The sequence below is a fragment of the Megascapheus bottae genome, chromosome 5, assembly GCF_031878675.1.
Source record: "Megascapheus bottae isolate mThoBot1 chromosome 5, mThoBot2.hap1, whole genome shotgun sequence".
Taxonomy (NCBI): domain Eukaryota; kingdom Metazoa; phylum Chordata; class Mammalia; order Rodentia; family Geomyidae; genus Megascapheus; species Megascapheus bottae.
This window is the reverse complement of record NC_143513.1, coordinates 60253126-60269366: the sequence shown is the minus strand read 5'-3', so window position 1 is coordinate 60269366 and position 16241 is coordinate 60253126. Positions and strand designations below refer to the sequence as shown.

At 36.7% G+C, this 16241-nt stretch overlaps 1 protein-coding gene across 1 annotated transcript in view; it reads right to left on the bottom strand.

Moving 5' to 3' along the window:
• The window catches only part of Cftr (CF transmembrane conductance regulator), a 127987-nt gene that overhangs the window by 19614 nt on the left and 92132 nt on the right, over window positions 1–16241 (bottom strand). The window contains exons 21-25 of the mRNA XM_090332234.1: window positions 13439–13518; window positions 10273–10423; window positions 8506–8733; window positions 7622–7722; window positions 3497–3567 (exon numbers count right to left, since the gene is read on the bottom strand). Coding sequence (XP_090188360.1) covers window positions 3497–3567; window positions 7622–7722; window positions 8506–8733; window positions 10273–10423; window positions 13439–13518 — 631 coding nt within the window. The remainder of the gene's footprint in view (window positions 1–3496; window positions 3568–7621; window positions 7723–8505; window positions 8734–10272; window positions 10424–13438; window positions 13519–16241) is intronic.

The window sequence follows — 16241 nt, the reverse complement described above, 5'->3', positions numbered from 1 at the left end:
ACAGAAAATTAGGAGATACAACTATGGAATGATTATTTAGGGCAAATATGTCACATGCTTTATAGAAGAAGATCTCAAAATATGAATTACATAAAAGGTGAAATAGAAGTCCTTTAAATTATAGCTCTCTCTATTTATCCCAAATTGTTGACAAGCACACAGTTCCAAGACCTCAGGCCATCTGAGAGCTTGGGACAGAATCTTCTGATCTTGATAGACTGGAGATGTGACAGGCATCAGAAAAATTCTGACTGTTCATAATATCTTTTTAAAACTCTGGACTATCTTTCTATTTTTTTAAAATTATTTATGCCCCCAAACCAAAAAAATTTACTCAAGCTGGGTGTCAGTGGCTCACATCTATAATAAGCCTAGCTACTCAAGAGGCTAGGATTTGGGAATTGTGGTTCAAAGCTAACCTTGAAAGGAAAGTCCATGAGATTCTTAGCTCCAACTAGCTACCAAAAAAGATAGAAAGAAAGGAGAGAAAGAAAGGAAGGAAGCAAGGGGAAGGGAAGGGAAGGGAAGGAAAGGGAAGAAAGAAAGGAAGGAAGGAAGGAAGGAAGGAAGGAAGGAAGGAAGGAAGGAAGAAAGAAAGAAAGAAAGAAAGAAAGAAAGGAAAAGAAAAGCTAGAAATAGAACAGTGGCTCAAGCAGTAGACTATTAGCCTTGAGGTAAAAAAAAAACAAACAATCTCGGAAATGGAATACAAGGCCCTGACCCTAGAACTCTCTCTTTCTCTCTCTCTCTCTCTCTCTCTCTCTCTCTCTCTCTCTCTCTCTCTCTCTCTCTCTCTCTCTCTCACACACACACACACACACACACACACACACACACACACACAGGCTCACACAAATTCCTCAAATACCATATTGGTACAGAGTAGTAATATAAACAAGTTACTTATACTACAAAATTCAGAAAGATTAGTAAGTTATTATAGTTTGTGGAAAATTACATGGCAAGTCAGTATCACAGTTTCTGACTGTTGAGTTGTTCCTATTAGAAAATAATGGTTTCTTATTAGAAAAAGCTTGCTGATCTTCTTGGCATGACTCACAGAAAATCGAGACTAAAATGAATCTTAGAGAGCCTAATCATATGATTCACATGCCTGGATAGTCACTAGAATAATTTAGGGCTGTGTGTGTGTGTGTGTGTGTGTGAGAGAGAGAGAGAGAGAGAGAGAGAGAGAGAGAGAGAGAGAGAGAGAGAGAGAGAGAGAGAGAGAGAGACAGACAGACAGACAGAGAGCGACAGAGAGACAGAGACAGAGACAGAAAGAGTCAGAGAGAGACAGAGAGATAGAGAGAGAGAGAGGGAGAGGGAGAGAGAGGGGGGGAGAGAGAGAGAGAGGGAGAGAGAGAGAGAATCTGAAAATCTTTTCTGGGGCTTAAATTTGGGGGCTTTGAATGCTCACTTGCCATTTTTTCTCATTGCTAGTGATATACAATGTAATCCATATCTACTTCTGGTTTTTGGTTGATTATTTGAAAATAAAAATCTCCAGGATCTGGCTACCCTGGCTGGCTGGATCTGAATAGGGATTCTCAGACCTCAGATTCCTAATTAGCTAGGATTGTAGGCTTGAGCAACCAGCAAAATGAAATTGTTATACAGGCTTTTCATATGATGCCAGGTAATCAAACCCGTAATCTAATCCACTTTTTCATTGCAGAAATGAGAAAAATGCTATTTAAAGTGGTAAGTACAAAGTCATAGTCATTTCTTCAGTCTCAAAATGTTTCCTTTCTTATCAGGATTCTCATAAGTCTCTTATACTGATTCAAGATTTGAGAACATCATCATAGTGTTATTATTTTTTACTCTAGTAGCACATTAATTCAGGTTGTTTGACCAGTCCTAATAATCACATTCACAGATAAGGCTAGTATTTATTTTCCATAAGGGCGTGGAATAATGCCTACCACCTACAAAACAAAAGTTAAAGTCTTTCATACAGGAAGGGCTCAAAAGAGAGAATGTCTCAGAGCTGATAGGAATCCTAAAAAGTTTTAACCTATTTCTTTCACTTTACAGGTAAGAAAAATGGGAACCTTGGTGGTGATGTAAGGCTATAGCTTGCCCAGGGTGGCATGTTCCTGTGTAGCAAATCCAAAATGAGATGCAGGTCTCTCTCCACCACAATCACCCTACAGGATGGAAAAGGATGACTGGATGGAAAGAAATCTTGAGACAGAGGTTATGAGAGGAAAATATGCTACAAGGACTCATGAAAATAGAACTACAAAGACCATTAAATGAAGGCAAAAGAAAAATAGGAGAAATGACTCCTCTCATATTGTTATAAGATAAACTACTTTTAATTTGGGGGACAAAAAGCATTAAGAGTCATGGAGAAAGATCAGATTCCTTTTTCTCCCCAACCCCCCTTTCTCCCCCCCTTTATGCTGATTATTGTACAATCAGTCAGTTGATCTTAACTGGGACCCAAAATAAACACAGGTAATGCAAGGACAAAGAAGAAACAGAGGGAGTTTCTATTGACAGCAAACTCTTCTCAGATTGCATCAACCATGCAAGAATCTTCTGGAGCTTCATTACCAGAAATCTAAGGGGATTTTACTGGTTTACTGCCCTTGCTCACTCATGTGGCTTCCTTGTTATCTAAAAGAAACACAGTAGAATAGTCATCTGGTGAAACCAGGGGTTTCACTTTGGAAAATTAGGGAAGTAGTATAACATTCATATAACAGGAATATTTTACTTGTGTTCACTCTGTGGTGGATAGTCCCAGAAAGAAATGAATTATTGACTGTCTCATTCAAAGGAAGCAACTGTGAGTATAAGAAATGTATCAGTCACCAGATAAAATAGCATTGCTAACTTGGACACATCACATTTGACATCACTTCTGGCTCATATTTGTTTAGTTATTTATTTAATCTTATGGACATATTAGTAGGTGCAATAGAAGCTTCGTGCCATTTTCAAAAGACACCCAACCCCTTCATTCCCTGAGTGTTCTTTAGTGAGCCATTGTACAGCAATTCATGCTTTAAAATGGCAAGTCTAGAGAAAAAAATCCTAGCCCTAGTTTACAAAATTATGGAGATGTCAAGGTGATAGTTGGACAGATGTTGAAAGAGTACCAGAGAAATCTACACAGTACACATAAGGCTAGACTTCATCACGAGATACTTTCGGAGGGATAGGGGTAGAGAGCAATAGCTGGAGAGAATGGGCTGCAATCCCAGATGTTGTTTACAGATCTTCAAGAGAAGAAGCACTGAACAAGAAGACAAAGGAAGAGCCAGGATATAGCCAGAAAACAAGGTAGAGTGTCATTATCAGGATTTGTTCATGGTTATATAGCTCTTCAGTACTTGAGAAAACCTCAGAGTGGAATGTTTGCTGGAGAGAATGAGAAGAGTATTTTTTTGTGTGTGCCAGTGAGAAAGGTCTCATTGAGAGAGGACAACTAGATGCTAGGACTCAGGAATAAAGGTAGGGGCATTTCAATGGCATGTTCCACAGGCTGGTGTAGCTGGTGGGATGAAGTGAGGGGATTCTCTTTGGTCTGGAGGTCTCTTTGGTCTCTGAGGTCTGTGGATGAAAGCACAAGAGATGGAATAGCAGGATTTATGAGGCAGGAAAGTGCTATCTTTGGGTTTAATTAACTTATTAGGAAAACAGTTTTGAGTGTCAGTATTTGAGAAATGTAGTCATAAATACAAAGTAACAAGATAACACTAAAATGCTACCATCCAAATACTATATTCATTAATTAAAAGCTAAAGAAAACTAGGTACTGGGATATAAGCAAAACAGCAGAGAAGTACAACATTTCTGTTTTTAAAACTGCATGATTCTGACAATATTTGACTCTATTTGTGTTTCAACTAGCCAGCCTGGTCAGTAGCATACTCTTTAGAACCCTAAAAGCCTTTCACTTTAAAACCAGATGAATGTGTCAGCCAGCGTATCCTGTTATTCCACTTTAAACCAGGTTTACTCCAAATGCAGATAAAAATTCAGTAAAGTAAAATGATGCTTCATGGAGATTTTGCTTTAGAAAACACGTGACCTCTGATGTTAACCTTACACAAAGGTGAAGCTTAACAAAGCATTCTCTTTTTCCCTTCCTACTATCAATGTACTTGAAGGTGAACATAAAAATGTCATTGTGTAGGTTTAGCCACCACATGGTGACAAGAATATGTTAATAAATTCCCCACAAATACCCAGGAAAATCCATGACTTTTATTTAGCAGGGAAATAAGAATTCCCATATTATTTGGATATTTAAACAAAAGAACATGACTTTTTACAAAATGAAGTCGAATGTAAATATTGAAATTTTCCAGACTACTTTAACATACTAGGGTCCTTACTGTGGTCCTTCAATGTGGCATGATGAAAGACACAATGTCAAAATTCAGGGCACAAAGCCTAGGATGCTCATGTGAAAAACTAGAGCAGTATAAATACTTTAAAGCAACAGTGGAGATGAGGCATACAGAATGAAAATGCATGGAAAAAAGATTTTCAATATGTGAAGGCTACTACTGAAGCAAAGCAATACAGCCAAAAATAAGTCAGGCCCAGAGAGACAAAGGATGCCTGTTTTCTCTCACATATAGATAATTAATTTACAAATATGTAAGTAAACACTTTGCAGTGATATGCAAGTGTATACAAATGTATTGACTGAAATATCATCGATTCAGGAAAGAATACACTGTAATTTGTCAGAAAGGCTCACAGTCTATCAAAATAAATACTGGGGAACTGTTACTGGAAAGTGAGGGGTGGAGTCACGGATGGGGGTGGGATAAATGAAGAAAGGAAGACAAGAAGACTATGCAGTTACAAAACTTAAAGCATGTCCTACAAAATGAAGAAACCTGAGGGAATAGGTAGGTAGTGAAAAAGATGGGGTAAGCAATAAATGAGCTGACAATGATTAAGCTGCATTGTATTCATAAACTGTTTTTGGAATGGCCATTCCAAAATAAATAGGACTATTTTTTAAAAGGAAGGACTTGTACATGTGCAAATAGGCACTTTTAGGTAATAAAATGGGTGACATGCACAAGGATTTTACAATGGAAAAGCAAATGTAGAAACTGGAACAATTAAATACAAAAATACAAGCACATTTTTTGGGGGGAGTTTCAGGGCTTGAACTCTGGAGCTGGGCACTGTCCCTGAGCTTCTTTGTACTCAAGGCTATCACTCTGAGTTACAGCACCAAAGTTAGGAACTTTGAGTTGGAGATAAGAGTAGCTAGGTTTACAGGCATGAGCTTCTGGTGCCCAGCTACAAGCTACAAGCACAAATTTTATTTAATATTCTCCTGCTATGTTCTTTTTTGTTCTGTTTTGTTTTGTTTTTGTTTTATTTTTTGCCAGTCCTGGGCTTGAGCTCAGTGCCTGAGCACTGTCCTTGGACTTTCTCAAGGCTAAAGCTCTACCACTGGAGCCTCAGCATCACTTCTGGCTTTTTTCTATGTGTGTGGTACCGAGGAATCGAACCCGGGTCTTCATGCATGCTAGGCAAGCACTTTAACCACTAGGCCAAACTCCCGGCTCTCCTGCTATGTTCTAAGAGAAACATTTTGAAACATTTTTGAGTCCTAAATTCAAAAATCAGACTGCAAGCAAACTAAGAAAAAGAATAGAGATGATAAAAAGTACTAGTCAAAAAAAGGAAAATCTAAAAGCATCTAAAAGACTAAAAGGAAATTACCACAACATTTCAGTGAGTTATTTAAGAATGTCAATAAAATATGAAGGCATATGGGCAGAAAGTACATACTTAAAGGTTTTTCCCCCTAGAGATATTTTAATGATTTTTATTCTGATTAAAAATTTTATAATTGAGTGATTGTAGTTGAGAACATGTTATCTGTCTCAGAGGAAAACACGTGGAATTAAGCAAAAAGGAGACTAACAGTGCCAGACAATCATTTTAGCTTGATTTCCATATCCTCTAGAAACATGGGTGGATGAACTATAATATAGTACACCAAAAATCCTGACGTGAGTCAGTGATGCAAGGACTGGACTAAGTAGGTAATCTGACATGCTTTGACTTCCTTTAAGTAAGAATTAATTAAAATATCTGCCTTGCTTCCTTTCGGGACACACAGGATGTGTCCTTGATATAGTTAACAAGCTCTGCAGCCATGAAATCAAAATGAGCTACACAACAAAAACAAAATATGATAAACACACTTACAAAGTATACAAATATATACACTTACAAAGTATACAGCAAACTAGAATTTTCTGTAAAAATAAGAAAAGAGTATTACAAAAAGTGTTCAGTAGATACATTGTAGCTTGAATTATATCAAGTTACATATATATAGTCTCACGTTTATGACTCAGCTATCTTTAACTGTGGTCCTGCAGTTTATAATTTGCATGTTGCTAGGAAAACAGGCGCACACGCAACCACACCCAGCTATTCTGTTGTGATGAAGCTCATGAAGCACAATATTTTTTTTGCCTAAGTTGGACTAGAGCTATTCTTATCCTTACAAGTTGAGAGCCATTGGCATCAACAAAGGTAAGCAGGATTTCTTAAACAATATACAAAAAAGGAAAACAATAATGGGAAAAAATAAGTACATTTATCTTTATTAAACTTCATAGTTTCTTTTCATCATGGCAGGGGATATAAAAATAGAGGGGAAAGGGTGAAAAGGTGCAGCAGTTGAGTTCACTGGACATTGAAGAAATTGAACTAACTATACAAATAATGGATGTAGATAGCAGGGAGACTGGGAGAGAGTGAGGGAAACAGAAGACACCTGTATAATAACAATAAAGTAATAATATTTTTAAAAGATACTAAATGACTATATAAATATATATATAGAACTGAAAATTTTTATGAGGGGTGGGGGTGGAGGGGAGGGAAATGGGGATCAAGTCATGTGAAAGGGTATCAATGTATGTGAATTAATGCACCTTCTATTTGGCAAATATCATGTAACCCTTCTATTAATTACAATAAAAATATATGAAAAAAAGAACTGAAAATTTATCTAGGATTCACAAATCCCTACAAATCATTAAGAAAAATAAGAATCAGTTTAGCTGAAAAACTAAATAAGTGGTGTAAATGCTAAGAACAAAAAAGGAGGGCAAGTGGACAAGAAAAGCATATGTCATTGACTTGTCATGCCAAAATCACATCCATCAGACTGCCCAAATTGAAAAACGTAACAAGTGCTATAAGAATTTTTACATCTCTTGCAGTGGAGGACAGGGGTAGTACAAGCTGTTACAACAAACTTGAGAGCAAGTTTGCATCACCTAGCAGAACAAAAAGTAAACGTTGTAACCCCAAAATCCTCTCCTAGGACTATGCTAGAAAAAATGTTAAACACAGAGACATTTGCAAGAATGTTGACTGTAGCACTGGATAATTACCGTGGTGATCCTGATGGAGTTAAGATCAGACAAGAGCCTAGTTAGAGGTACAGAGTGGCCTTCAATGTTACCTGTAATATTTTGTGCCTTTATCTGAGTATTAGCTATACAGCTATTCTATATATTACCTATACATTTTTGTATTGTCTACACTGTTATAAATTTACATCATATATAAACTTATGTTATATAATTAAAAAATAACAATGACTTACCAAGCTATCCACATCAATACTGGAGTTTACAGCCCATTGCAATGTGTTCATGATATTCATGGCTAAAGTTAGAATAATTCCAATTGTTCCTTCTCCTTCACCTACACATGGAAAAAGTTAGGAACAAACCTTGTTTATTTCTCTTCTGTGAATTCACTCTGAATGTTTGTTTACTCTGCCTCTGACACTTTCTCTGTTTCTTCCTCTGTATATGTTTTTTTTTACTGTCTCTCTGTCCTTGTGCCCCTGTGTCTATCCTTTCCTTACTGTCTCTCAAATGCACAAAAATATTTAAACATGCAACTTTTAAAAGAAACACATTTATCTATATAGATTTTAGCTCATTTGTTTTGCAAAAATCTCATGTTTTTATCTAACTAAATCTTTAGGTAAATAAAATCTTAGGTAAAGATTTTAGAATCTTTACATTGGAAAATATGGCCCTTGTATTAATTCCATCCATGACAATTTTTTCCATTCAAAATTCATATTAGATAAAGAATTTCATATGCTAGTAGTAAAGAAGAACTAAGTTTACTAGAAAGATGAAAAAGAAAGTATATGTTTATATTTTTCTCCTACTCAGAGTTCTTTAATAAAGCAATGCATTAACTTTGATGCCAGGATCATTTGCCTACATCACCATGAAAAGATCTCTTTTTCTATTAACCACAGAACTGTCATCAGACTCTCTGCATCTTAAGGGATTTTAAGTACTTAGTAATGCTGGATATAGCCATAAATCAAAGAAATGATTTCAATAGTTAACTCACACATTTTTAAAAAATCTACATAAAGAAGATATCTAATCATTTTCATCTATAACAGTATACTCATTGACAAAGTTTTGACATAAGTGCATAAAGTTAATGAGCTCATTGTACCTGTGGTTAAAATGGAAGTGAAGGTAACAATAATGAAGAAGAGAACAAAAATCATTTCTATTCTCATCTGGAACCAGCGCAGTGTTGACAGATACAAGAACCAGTTGGCAGTGTGTAAATTCAGAGCTTTGTGAAACAATGTTTCAAAATAAGGCTGACGTCCAAAGGCACGAAGTGTCCATAATCCTTTTAAACTTGTCACAAGATGAGTAAAAATTGGGCTCCTGCCTGCATAATATTCCCATAGAAAACAATATAAATCATGCCAACACAGAATGCAACGTCATACAGCCATGCATGCTCCTGAAAACAGGACTAAATGCCCCCGGATATAGAGATCTTTCAGTTGGTTGTTGTATTTTCAATAGGTGGGATAAATTAAATTTCTGTTGGGCTATCCTTCCTTTTTACTTGATTGTCACAGATGCTTTAAAAATATATATTCTTACCCTTTGTTTAGAAGGGTAGAATTGGAAATTGAACTCAAGGCCTCACACTTGTTAGGCCAGTGCTCTACCACTTGACTGCATCCTTAGCCTTTTAATGCTTTAGTTATTGTTCAGATACAAGCTCTTATTTTTGTGTGGGCCCAGTTACCTACCACAAAGTCTACTACCAAGAATCTGAGATCACAAGCATGTGCGACTAGGCACAGTTTACTTATTGAGATAAGTGTATTGCTAACTTGGTGCCCTAACTGGCCTCAACCTTCAGTCCTCACTGTTTCTACCTTCTCCCCAGGAGGTGGATTATGGTTATAACCCAATCTAATATCTGCCCTACCCTTGGCGTTTTTGGATAATCCTGAAAATTTTTCATTGATAAGAATTAGTATTTCTTTAAATGCAACTTTCTATCAAGTGTCTCAATTAAGAATTCATAAGGTCAGGTCACCAGTGGGTCATGCCTGTAATCCTAGCTACTCAGGAGGCTGAGATCTGAGGATTGCAGCTCGAAGCCAGCCAGGAAGGAAAGCTTGTGAGACTCTTATCTCCAACTAACCTCTAGAAAATAGAGTGACACTGTGGCTGTAAGTGATAGAGAGCTAGCCTAGAGTTCAGGGATAGTGACCAGTCCCTGAGTTCAAGCTCCATAACACCCCCTCAAACACATACAAAAATTCATGTGAGTTTATTTAATAAGTAACTCTGAAAACAAAATCATACTGGTAGTTTATTCCCTAAAAATGTATGTATACTTAATATGTCACAGAAAAATGTGCTTGCCAAAGGACTCAAGTAGAGTTTAACAGCCCCAAATATAAAGAGCATAAAGGAAAGGAGGTCAACAAGCCAAAAGTAAGAATTCTGTCTAGTATCATTTGGGAACCAATGGAAAACTTTAGAAAATGGTAGAAATTTAGCAGCATTAATATTTTTAATTATATAAAATACACAAACACACACACACACACACACACACACACACATACACACACACATTACAAAGCAGTATCCTAGACCAAACTTCAGAGAACTTAATTCAGTTACTTCAAAACCAAATTAAGTCACACAGTATTTGGTTAACTAAAACAATTCATGTGTAGTTTTCTATGTTGTTTCTATCATATATGTATATATATGCACACATATATGTATACATATACTTACACACATATATATCTCAAAAAGAGCATTGCTATATAGTAATATAAGACTTTAAAAGCAGGAAAATGTGTTTTTGAAAAAGTAAATTAACAAATAGTGAATCCCCACAAACTCTTGTGGCTTTTCTTTAAAGGTGAGCATTATATATTCCCTGCCATACCTTCAGACTCCAGTTGTTTGAGCTGCTGGGAGGTGTGGAGGAAGTAAGCTCTCAACAAGACAAAGGCAGCTATCACTGGCACAGATGCTAGGAAGATGTAGGGCTGTAAAACTGAGACTACTGCCACTGCCCCAATCACAATTAATAGCAACTGCAGGATCAAGGAAAACATATCCGTCAGTAAACAGTAAAAGAGATGTCATTGATTTACTTCGACATAAGCTCATCCCACTCTGCTCTATCCTTAATATGGGAGCTCTGTTTTTACTGAGAATATGTTCATCTCAGAAGTCATTTGTTTCTGGGTCCGGTGAAAATTCAAACTGTTTCTAAAGTATTGAAAGGCTCTTTGATCTCCAGATATTCTAGTTTTCCAGATACTTCATTGTTGTTGTTGTTGTTGTTGTGCCAGTACTAAGGTTTGAATTCAGTTTCACACTTTCTGGACTTCATTGCTTAGCAGGTACTGTACCATGCCCTCAGTCTGACTTTTCTCTAGTTATTTCTGAGGAATCTGTAGGACTTTTCTGCCTGACATCGTTTCAAATATTGATCATCTGGGTTCAGCCTGCTGAGTAGTTAGGATTACAGTCCTGAGCAACTAGTGCCAGCTCCAGATACCACAAAATACTATATTAAAAAAAAATTAACTGAATGTGGACGATTTGGCCTAGCCTTTAAGAACTACTTTGAGGAGCCGGGAGTGAAGCCTAGTGGTAGAGTGCTCGCCTCACATGTACAAAGCATGGGTTTGATTCTTAAGTACCACATACTCAGAAAGCCAGAAGTGGTGCTGTGGTTCAAGTGCTAGCCTTGATCACAAAGTTCAAGCCTCAAGACTGGCAAAAAAAAGAGAACTATTTTGAATTAATTTCAGCATGAATGTGAACTTCAGACAAATTTTTAGAAAAACTTTGAAAATGGAGCATTTGTCTTGGGGCCTTTAGAAACAGAAATACATGGTTTAAATATATGGTCTGGTCATTCAAGGCAAGCTGGTTTTCACATGTTTGTATTAAAATAAACTAATTTATTTCCCAATTTTCTCACTTTTATTCTTTGAAATAATTGGATATGCACTAATAGATAAAAAAATGAAGGGGATAGCTTATTTAATTTGAAATTAAAGCCAGTGGCTCATACTTAGTTACTGGGAAGGTTAAAATTATTGGGATCACAAGATGTTGGGAGGAGGTGAGGGGAGGAAATGGGAACAAAAATGAAGAGGTATCAATGTGTGAGAAGTAATGCACTCACTACCTGATGAGTTTAACTGTAACCCCTCTATACATTACCTGACAATAAAATAAAATAGAAAAGATCACCTAAGAAAAAGTAAAAATAAAAATAAAATTAAAACAAGATTGTTGGGGTCATGGTAAAGCCAGGCTAGGCAGAAAGAAGCCCAAATGGTTCATTTTCAATAGAGAGCTAACTTCTTGATGAACTACACCCTCACATGCTCCTAGGCAGAAAGTAACAAACCAATCAACAGACCAACATTGAAATAAATCAATGGGAGAACTTCAGAAAAAGATGAAAATATAGAGTTTTCTAGTCTTTGCAAGGGATATAGTTCAGTGGTAAAACACTTGGTGAGCATGTACAAAGCTGATTTGATCCCTAGCATATACCCATACCCTCACACATATATAAACAGTACCACCACCTAAAATGCTTCCTTAGAGTAGGGACTCTTGTACTATAAAAGAAATAAGTTAAATGAAAAGAAAATCATTTTTGCCTACTTATTTGGGAAACAACAACAAATGTATCACAATAAGATTTGCACAGAAACATTGAACTGGCGTGAAAGGGAGTTTAGAGTCATCACATGTAAAAAAAAAAGTTCCTTTATAAAAAGAAATATCTAAAAGTTAATTTTCCAGAAGATTTCAGAGATGAGTCACAAACAGACATGGAAGGGATTCATTAGAGTAGAAAAATTATCAACAAGGGCTACTATTTACAATTTGGTAATCAGATTAATAGGTCCACATTCCAGTTTTTATCTGACTTAATTATATTACGTTAGGATCCAGTCAAGTACAGTCATACCAGGAGGAGCAAGTACCTAGAGTTTATAGAAAGTCATAGGAAACACTTCTTAGAATATTTAACTCAAAACACAGATTAAAAACTTCCAGCAGGTGCTGCTGAGTTATATCTCTAAACACAGCAATTGAAGGAAATCCAAGATGCTAAAGGTCACTTGATTGTGTCAGTTCTTCCAGATGAGGCAAACCCCAACAGGTTGGTTTTCTGTATCTGCCAGTGTTGGTGGTATACACTTCCTCCCTCCCCCCCACCTCTCTCCATTCTCTGTGTCATTATTTTATTTAAAAAAGTATCTCCATGAATAATTATTTTGCAAGAATTAAGGGGGTAGTCAAAACTGTAAGAACGACGTTATTTTGTTCCAAGTCTTGCTCTAACACATTCATTGAGACTGGCATTTGGTCCCTTGAGTTTCAGCTAACTGAGGTAGGAAGCTAAGAAGGTTGTGCTTAGGCAAGGGGCAACAGCCAAGAGTATCAAGTGATAACTCTCCAAATCCTGTCACTTTGGAATCCTCATGCAGTCACTTCCACTGCACCCCACTGCTCTCTCTTCTCACCACCCATTAATCACCTCACCCTAAGAGTCAGACCAGCTGCGCGGAAGAGCTATATATGTTGCTTAGAGAAAGCCCTTACAAGGCCTGAATTCTTCTTCTCCTGTTCATCTGCTAAAAACATATCTCATTTTCATCTTTTCCTTGTGGCACTTAACTGTGCTGAAGTTAAAAGCTAAAAGCTAAACTGTGCCCAAGGGTTCTTGGGTGAGGCTGGGTTCCAGTGTGACCCACCCAGTCATTTATCTTTATTTTAACATGAGCCTTCTGTAATCACATAATTCTAGTCATATTTTGTCAGCAGTGTTTTGGGGGATGATGGCCTTTAATGCCTTTCTAATCACTCCCAAGCATCCACTTATTATATCTACTTGCTACTAGATGTATTAAATTTGTGCTTATTCTGAAGACCTTTGTTATTCTCCAAACTTATTCAACAGAAAGCATTTGAATACTTAATCAAATAAAAAAATGAGAAAAACAGATGCTCACTTCTTTTTAGAACCATTGCAAAAACCATATGGCCAATGTAGGCTGTTAATTCCTACCAACCTGAATGAAGTCAAATATGGTGAGAGGCAGAATGTCATCCAAAACTGCTATATCTTTGGAGAATCTATTGAGAATCCCACCTATAACACAAAGAAAATTTCTCAAAAAATTAAGTGATATGAAAAAGACATAGAAAAATGGTTAGTGATAGATTTGGATCACAGCAGAAGCATTCAGATCTCAAATAAGAATTAGCAGGCAATCAAATAAACAAAGAATCCTAAGTTTTTCATTTTATCCAAGGCTGTAAGTTACTGTGTATTCAAGGTACTCACTCTTATTTTGGACTTACATAAAATACACATTCTTTATTTTTTTCCTTGCCAGTCCAGGGGCTTGAACTCAGGACCTGGTCACTGTCGTTGGACACTTTTGCTCAAGACTAGTGCTTTGCCACTTGAGATTTTTCTGAGTATGTGGTACTGTGGAATCGAACTTATGGCTTCATGCATGCCGGGTGAGCACTCTACCACTAGGCTATGCTCTCAGCCCCAAACTACAGATTCTTACAGAACACCAATTATCTTGAAATACTAACATCTTTAAGGAGCTGTTGTTGTGGGTCTTTATAGAATGGCTACTCATGCTACTATATGCATGAGCCCATGCCATATTATTCAACCTCACTTATTCAACCTTAATCCTAAAGATAATTTCTTACACAGGCTCATTGTTTCCGTTATCTCCATGGCCTTCCCAAGCCACTCACCTCTCTCACTTCTATGCATGATCTGGGGCTGCCCTCCCTCTCAGAATATCTGAGGTGTGAACCTCCTTTACAATATTATCTTTCTACCCATTTCGTTGGCAGTCTAAACTTCAATCTTCCTTCCAAATTCCAAAGTCTGATAATTTATTTCTTCAATGAATAAAAAAACAAAAACAAAAACCCTAGTGCCATATAAAATGTCTCCTGTGGGCCCGGAGCCATACTCCTTACCCTTGAGGAATTTAGTGTCTAGAGAGAGTCCAACAAACAATGGGATAAAATATAATAAATCACCATACAAATAAAAGTAAAATGAAGCTTTATCATTCTTCCACTATTAACTGCAGAATAAATTCCATAATTGTGAGATTAATATTTAATGATTTCCATAATTTGACCTTAACTTACCTAACTTATACCAGCTTTGTTTATTCAAATATTTTTCCCTGTGGTTTTCTTTACCTTGCTTTACCTTTCCCCTCATTCTAACAATTTGCCCAAATCTGATCTCTTCCCTAGCCTAACTCAAATGCCTCCTAGAGAAAACCATTGGCATTCACTCTAACTGGAATTAGTGGCTTCCTCTTTTTTTTAAGTTTGCATGCCTGCTATAAATTACATTTGGTTGTATTCGTACATGTCTTATGTGTTTTTCTAGATTGTAAATAACTAGATCTCAATAAGGTTGTTCACATTTACTTTACATTACATTCAGGCCTAAGCAAAATGCCTTGTATAAGAATTACGTAAGATACATGTTTATTGATATGCATATTATTTAGTATATCCACTAAGCACATTTGTATATCTTTTCATAACCCCCAAAATGAAAAATAGCCCTTCTTACTACAACTATTATGTAGAAATTAAAGTTCACTTTGGTTAAAAAATTGACATTTGTGGGGTGCTGGTGGCTCATGCCTGTAATCCTATCTACTCAGGAGGCTGAAATCCTTGAGCTAATGTTCAAAGCCAGCCTGGGCTGGAAAGTCCCTGAAACTCTTATGGCCAATTAATCATCAAAAATCCAGGAGTGGAGCTGTGGCTCATTCTATCAATGCTGGCCTGGACTACAAAAGTTCAGGGACAGTATCCAAGCCTTGAGTTCAAGCCCCAGGACTGCAGCACAAAAACTATCTTGGTGATTATATTTCTGTTTACATATTTCAAGTGATACTCTTTTGCCAAAGTGTATGTTCACATGCATTTCAGAGTACCTACTATGTGTCTGTATGAACTTATGGCATTTAAAAATGACAGACTACATATGTGAAAACTGAGCAATGAAGCTGTTGAAATCGGTTTTCATAGAAGGGGAGACAGAGGATAATGATCAAGGAACATTTTGCACTAACGTGGACATGTCAAACTGAAACCCCTTGTGAAATTACTTGATATTAATAAAATATATAAGCAAATATGACACAGGAAATCATATGAGGAGCCACAGGAAATTCAAGATCAATGTCCAGTGACAGAAGGGCACATATGTGAAAAGATGTGAATGAACCCAGTACTGCTTGTTTCCAGATGTACGAGAATGACTGAGTGATGCAAATACAAGGATGCTTTTTTAAAAGAAAGCATAATTGTGTATACAGAATTGGAGGTGGAAGACATAGAGGTAGACAAAGGAACTAGGGGTATTGTAAGATCACCTTGCTAGTTCATTTCTCAGAAACAAAACAGCCCTTTAAGTCATACAGAATACAAACAACACACAGTTGTTTCATAATTTTCTTATACAACAGAGGAAGTCTTGGAAAATAAAGCTAATGAGAAAAAGGATATGAGTGATTATGATCCCTTAAATATGAAATAGAGAAGGTACAGAACTACTGTAAGAGGAGTTGAAAGGAATGATAAACTCAGAGATGGAAGTGAAATGGAAAACACTTCCCAGTGAAGGCAACACCCCTCAAGTGAGTGAGGATGGGAAGCTAATATTCATCTACTGATGGCTATTAAGCAGCCACTGAACTACCTTGTCTCATTCTCTCATGATTCTCTGACTTAACTATCCTTGTCCCACACAACAGTCAATGGTGCCAAAACTCATGGCCCATGATCACCACTACAATATAATACACTGAG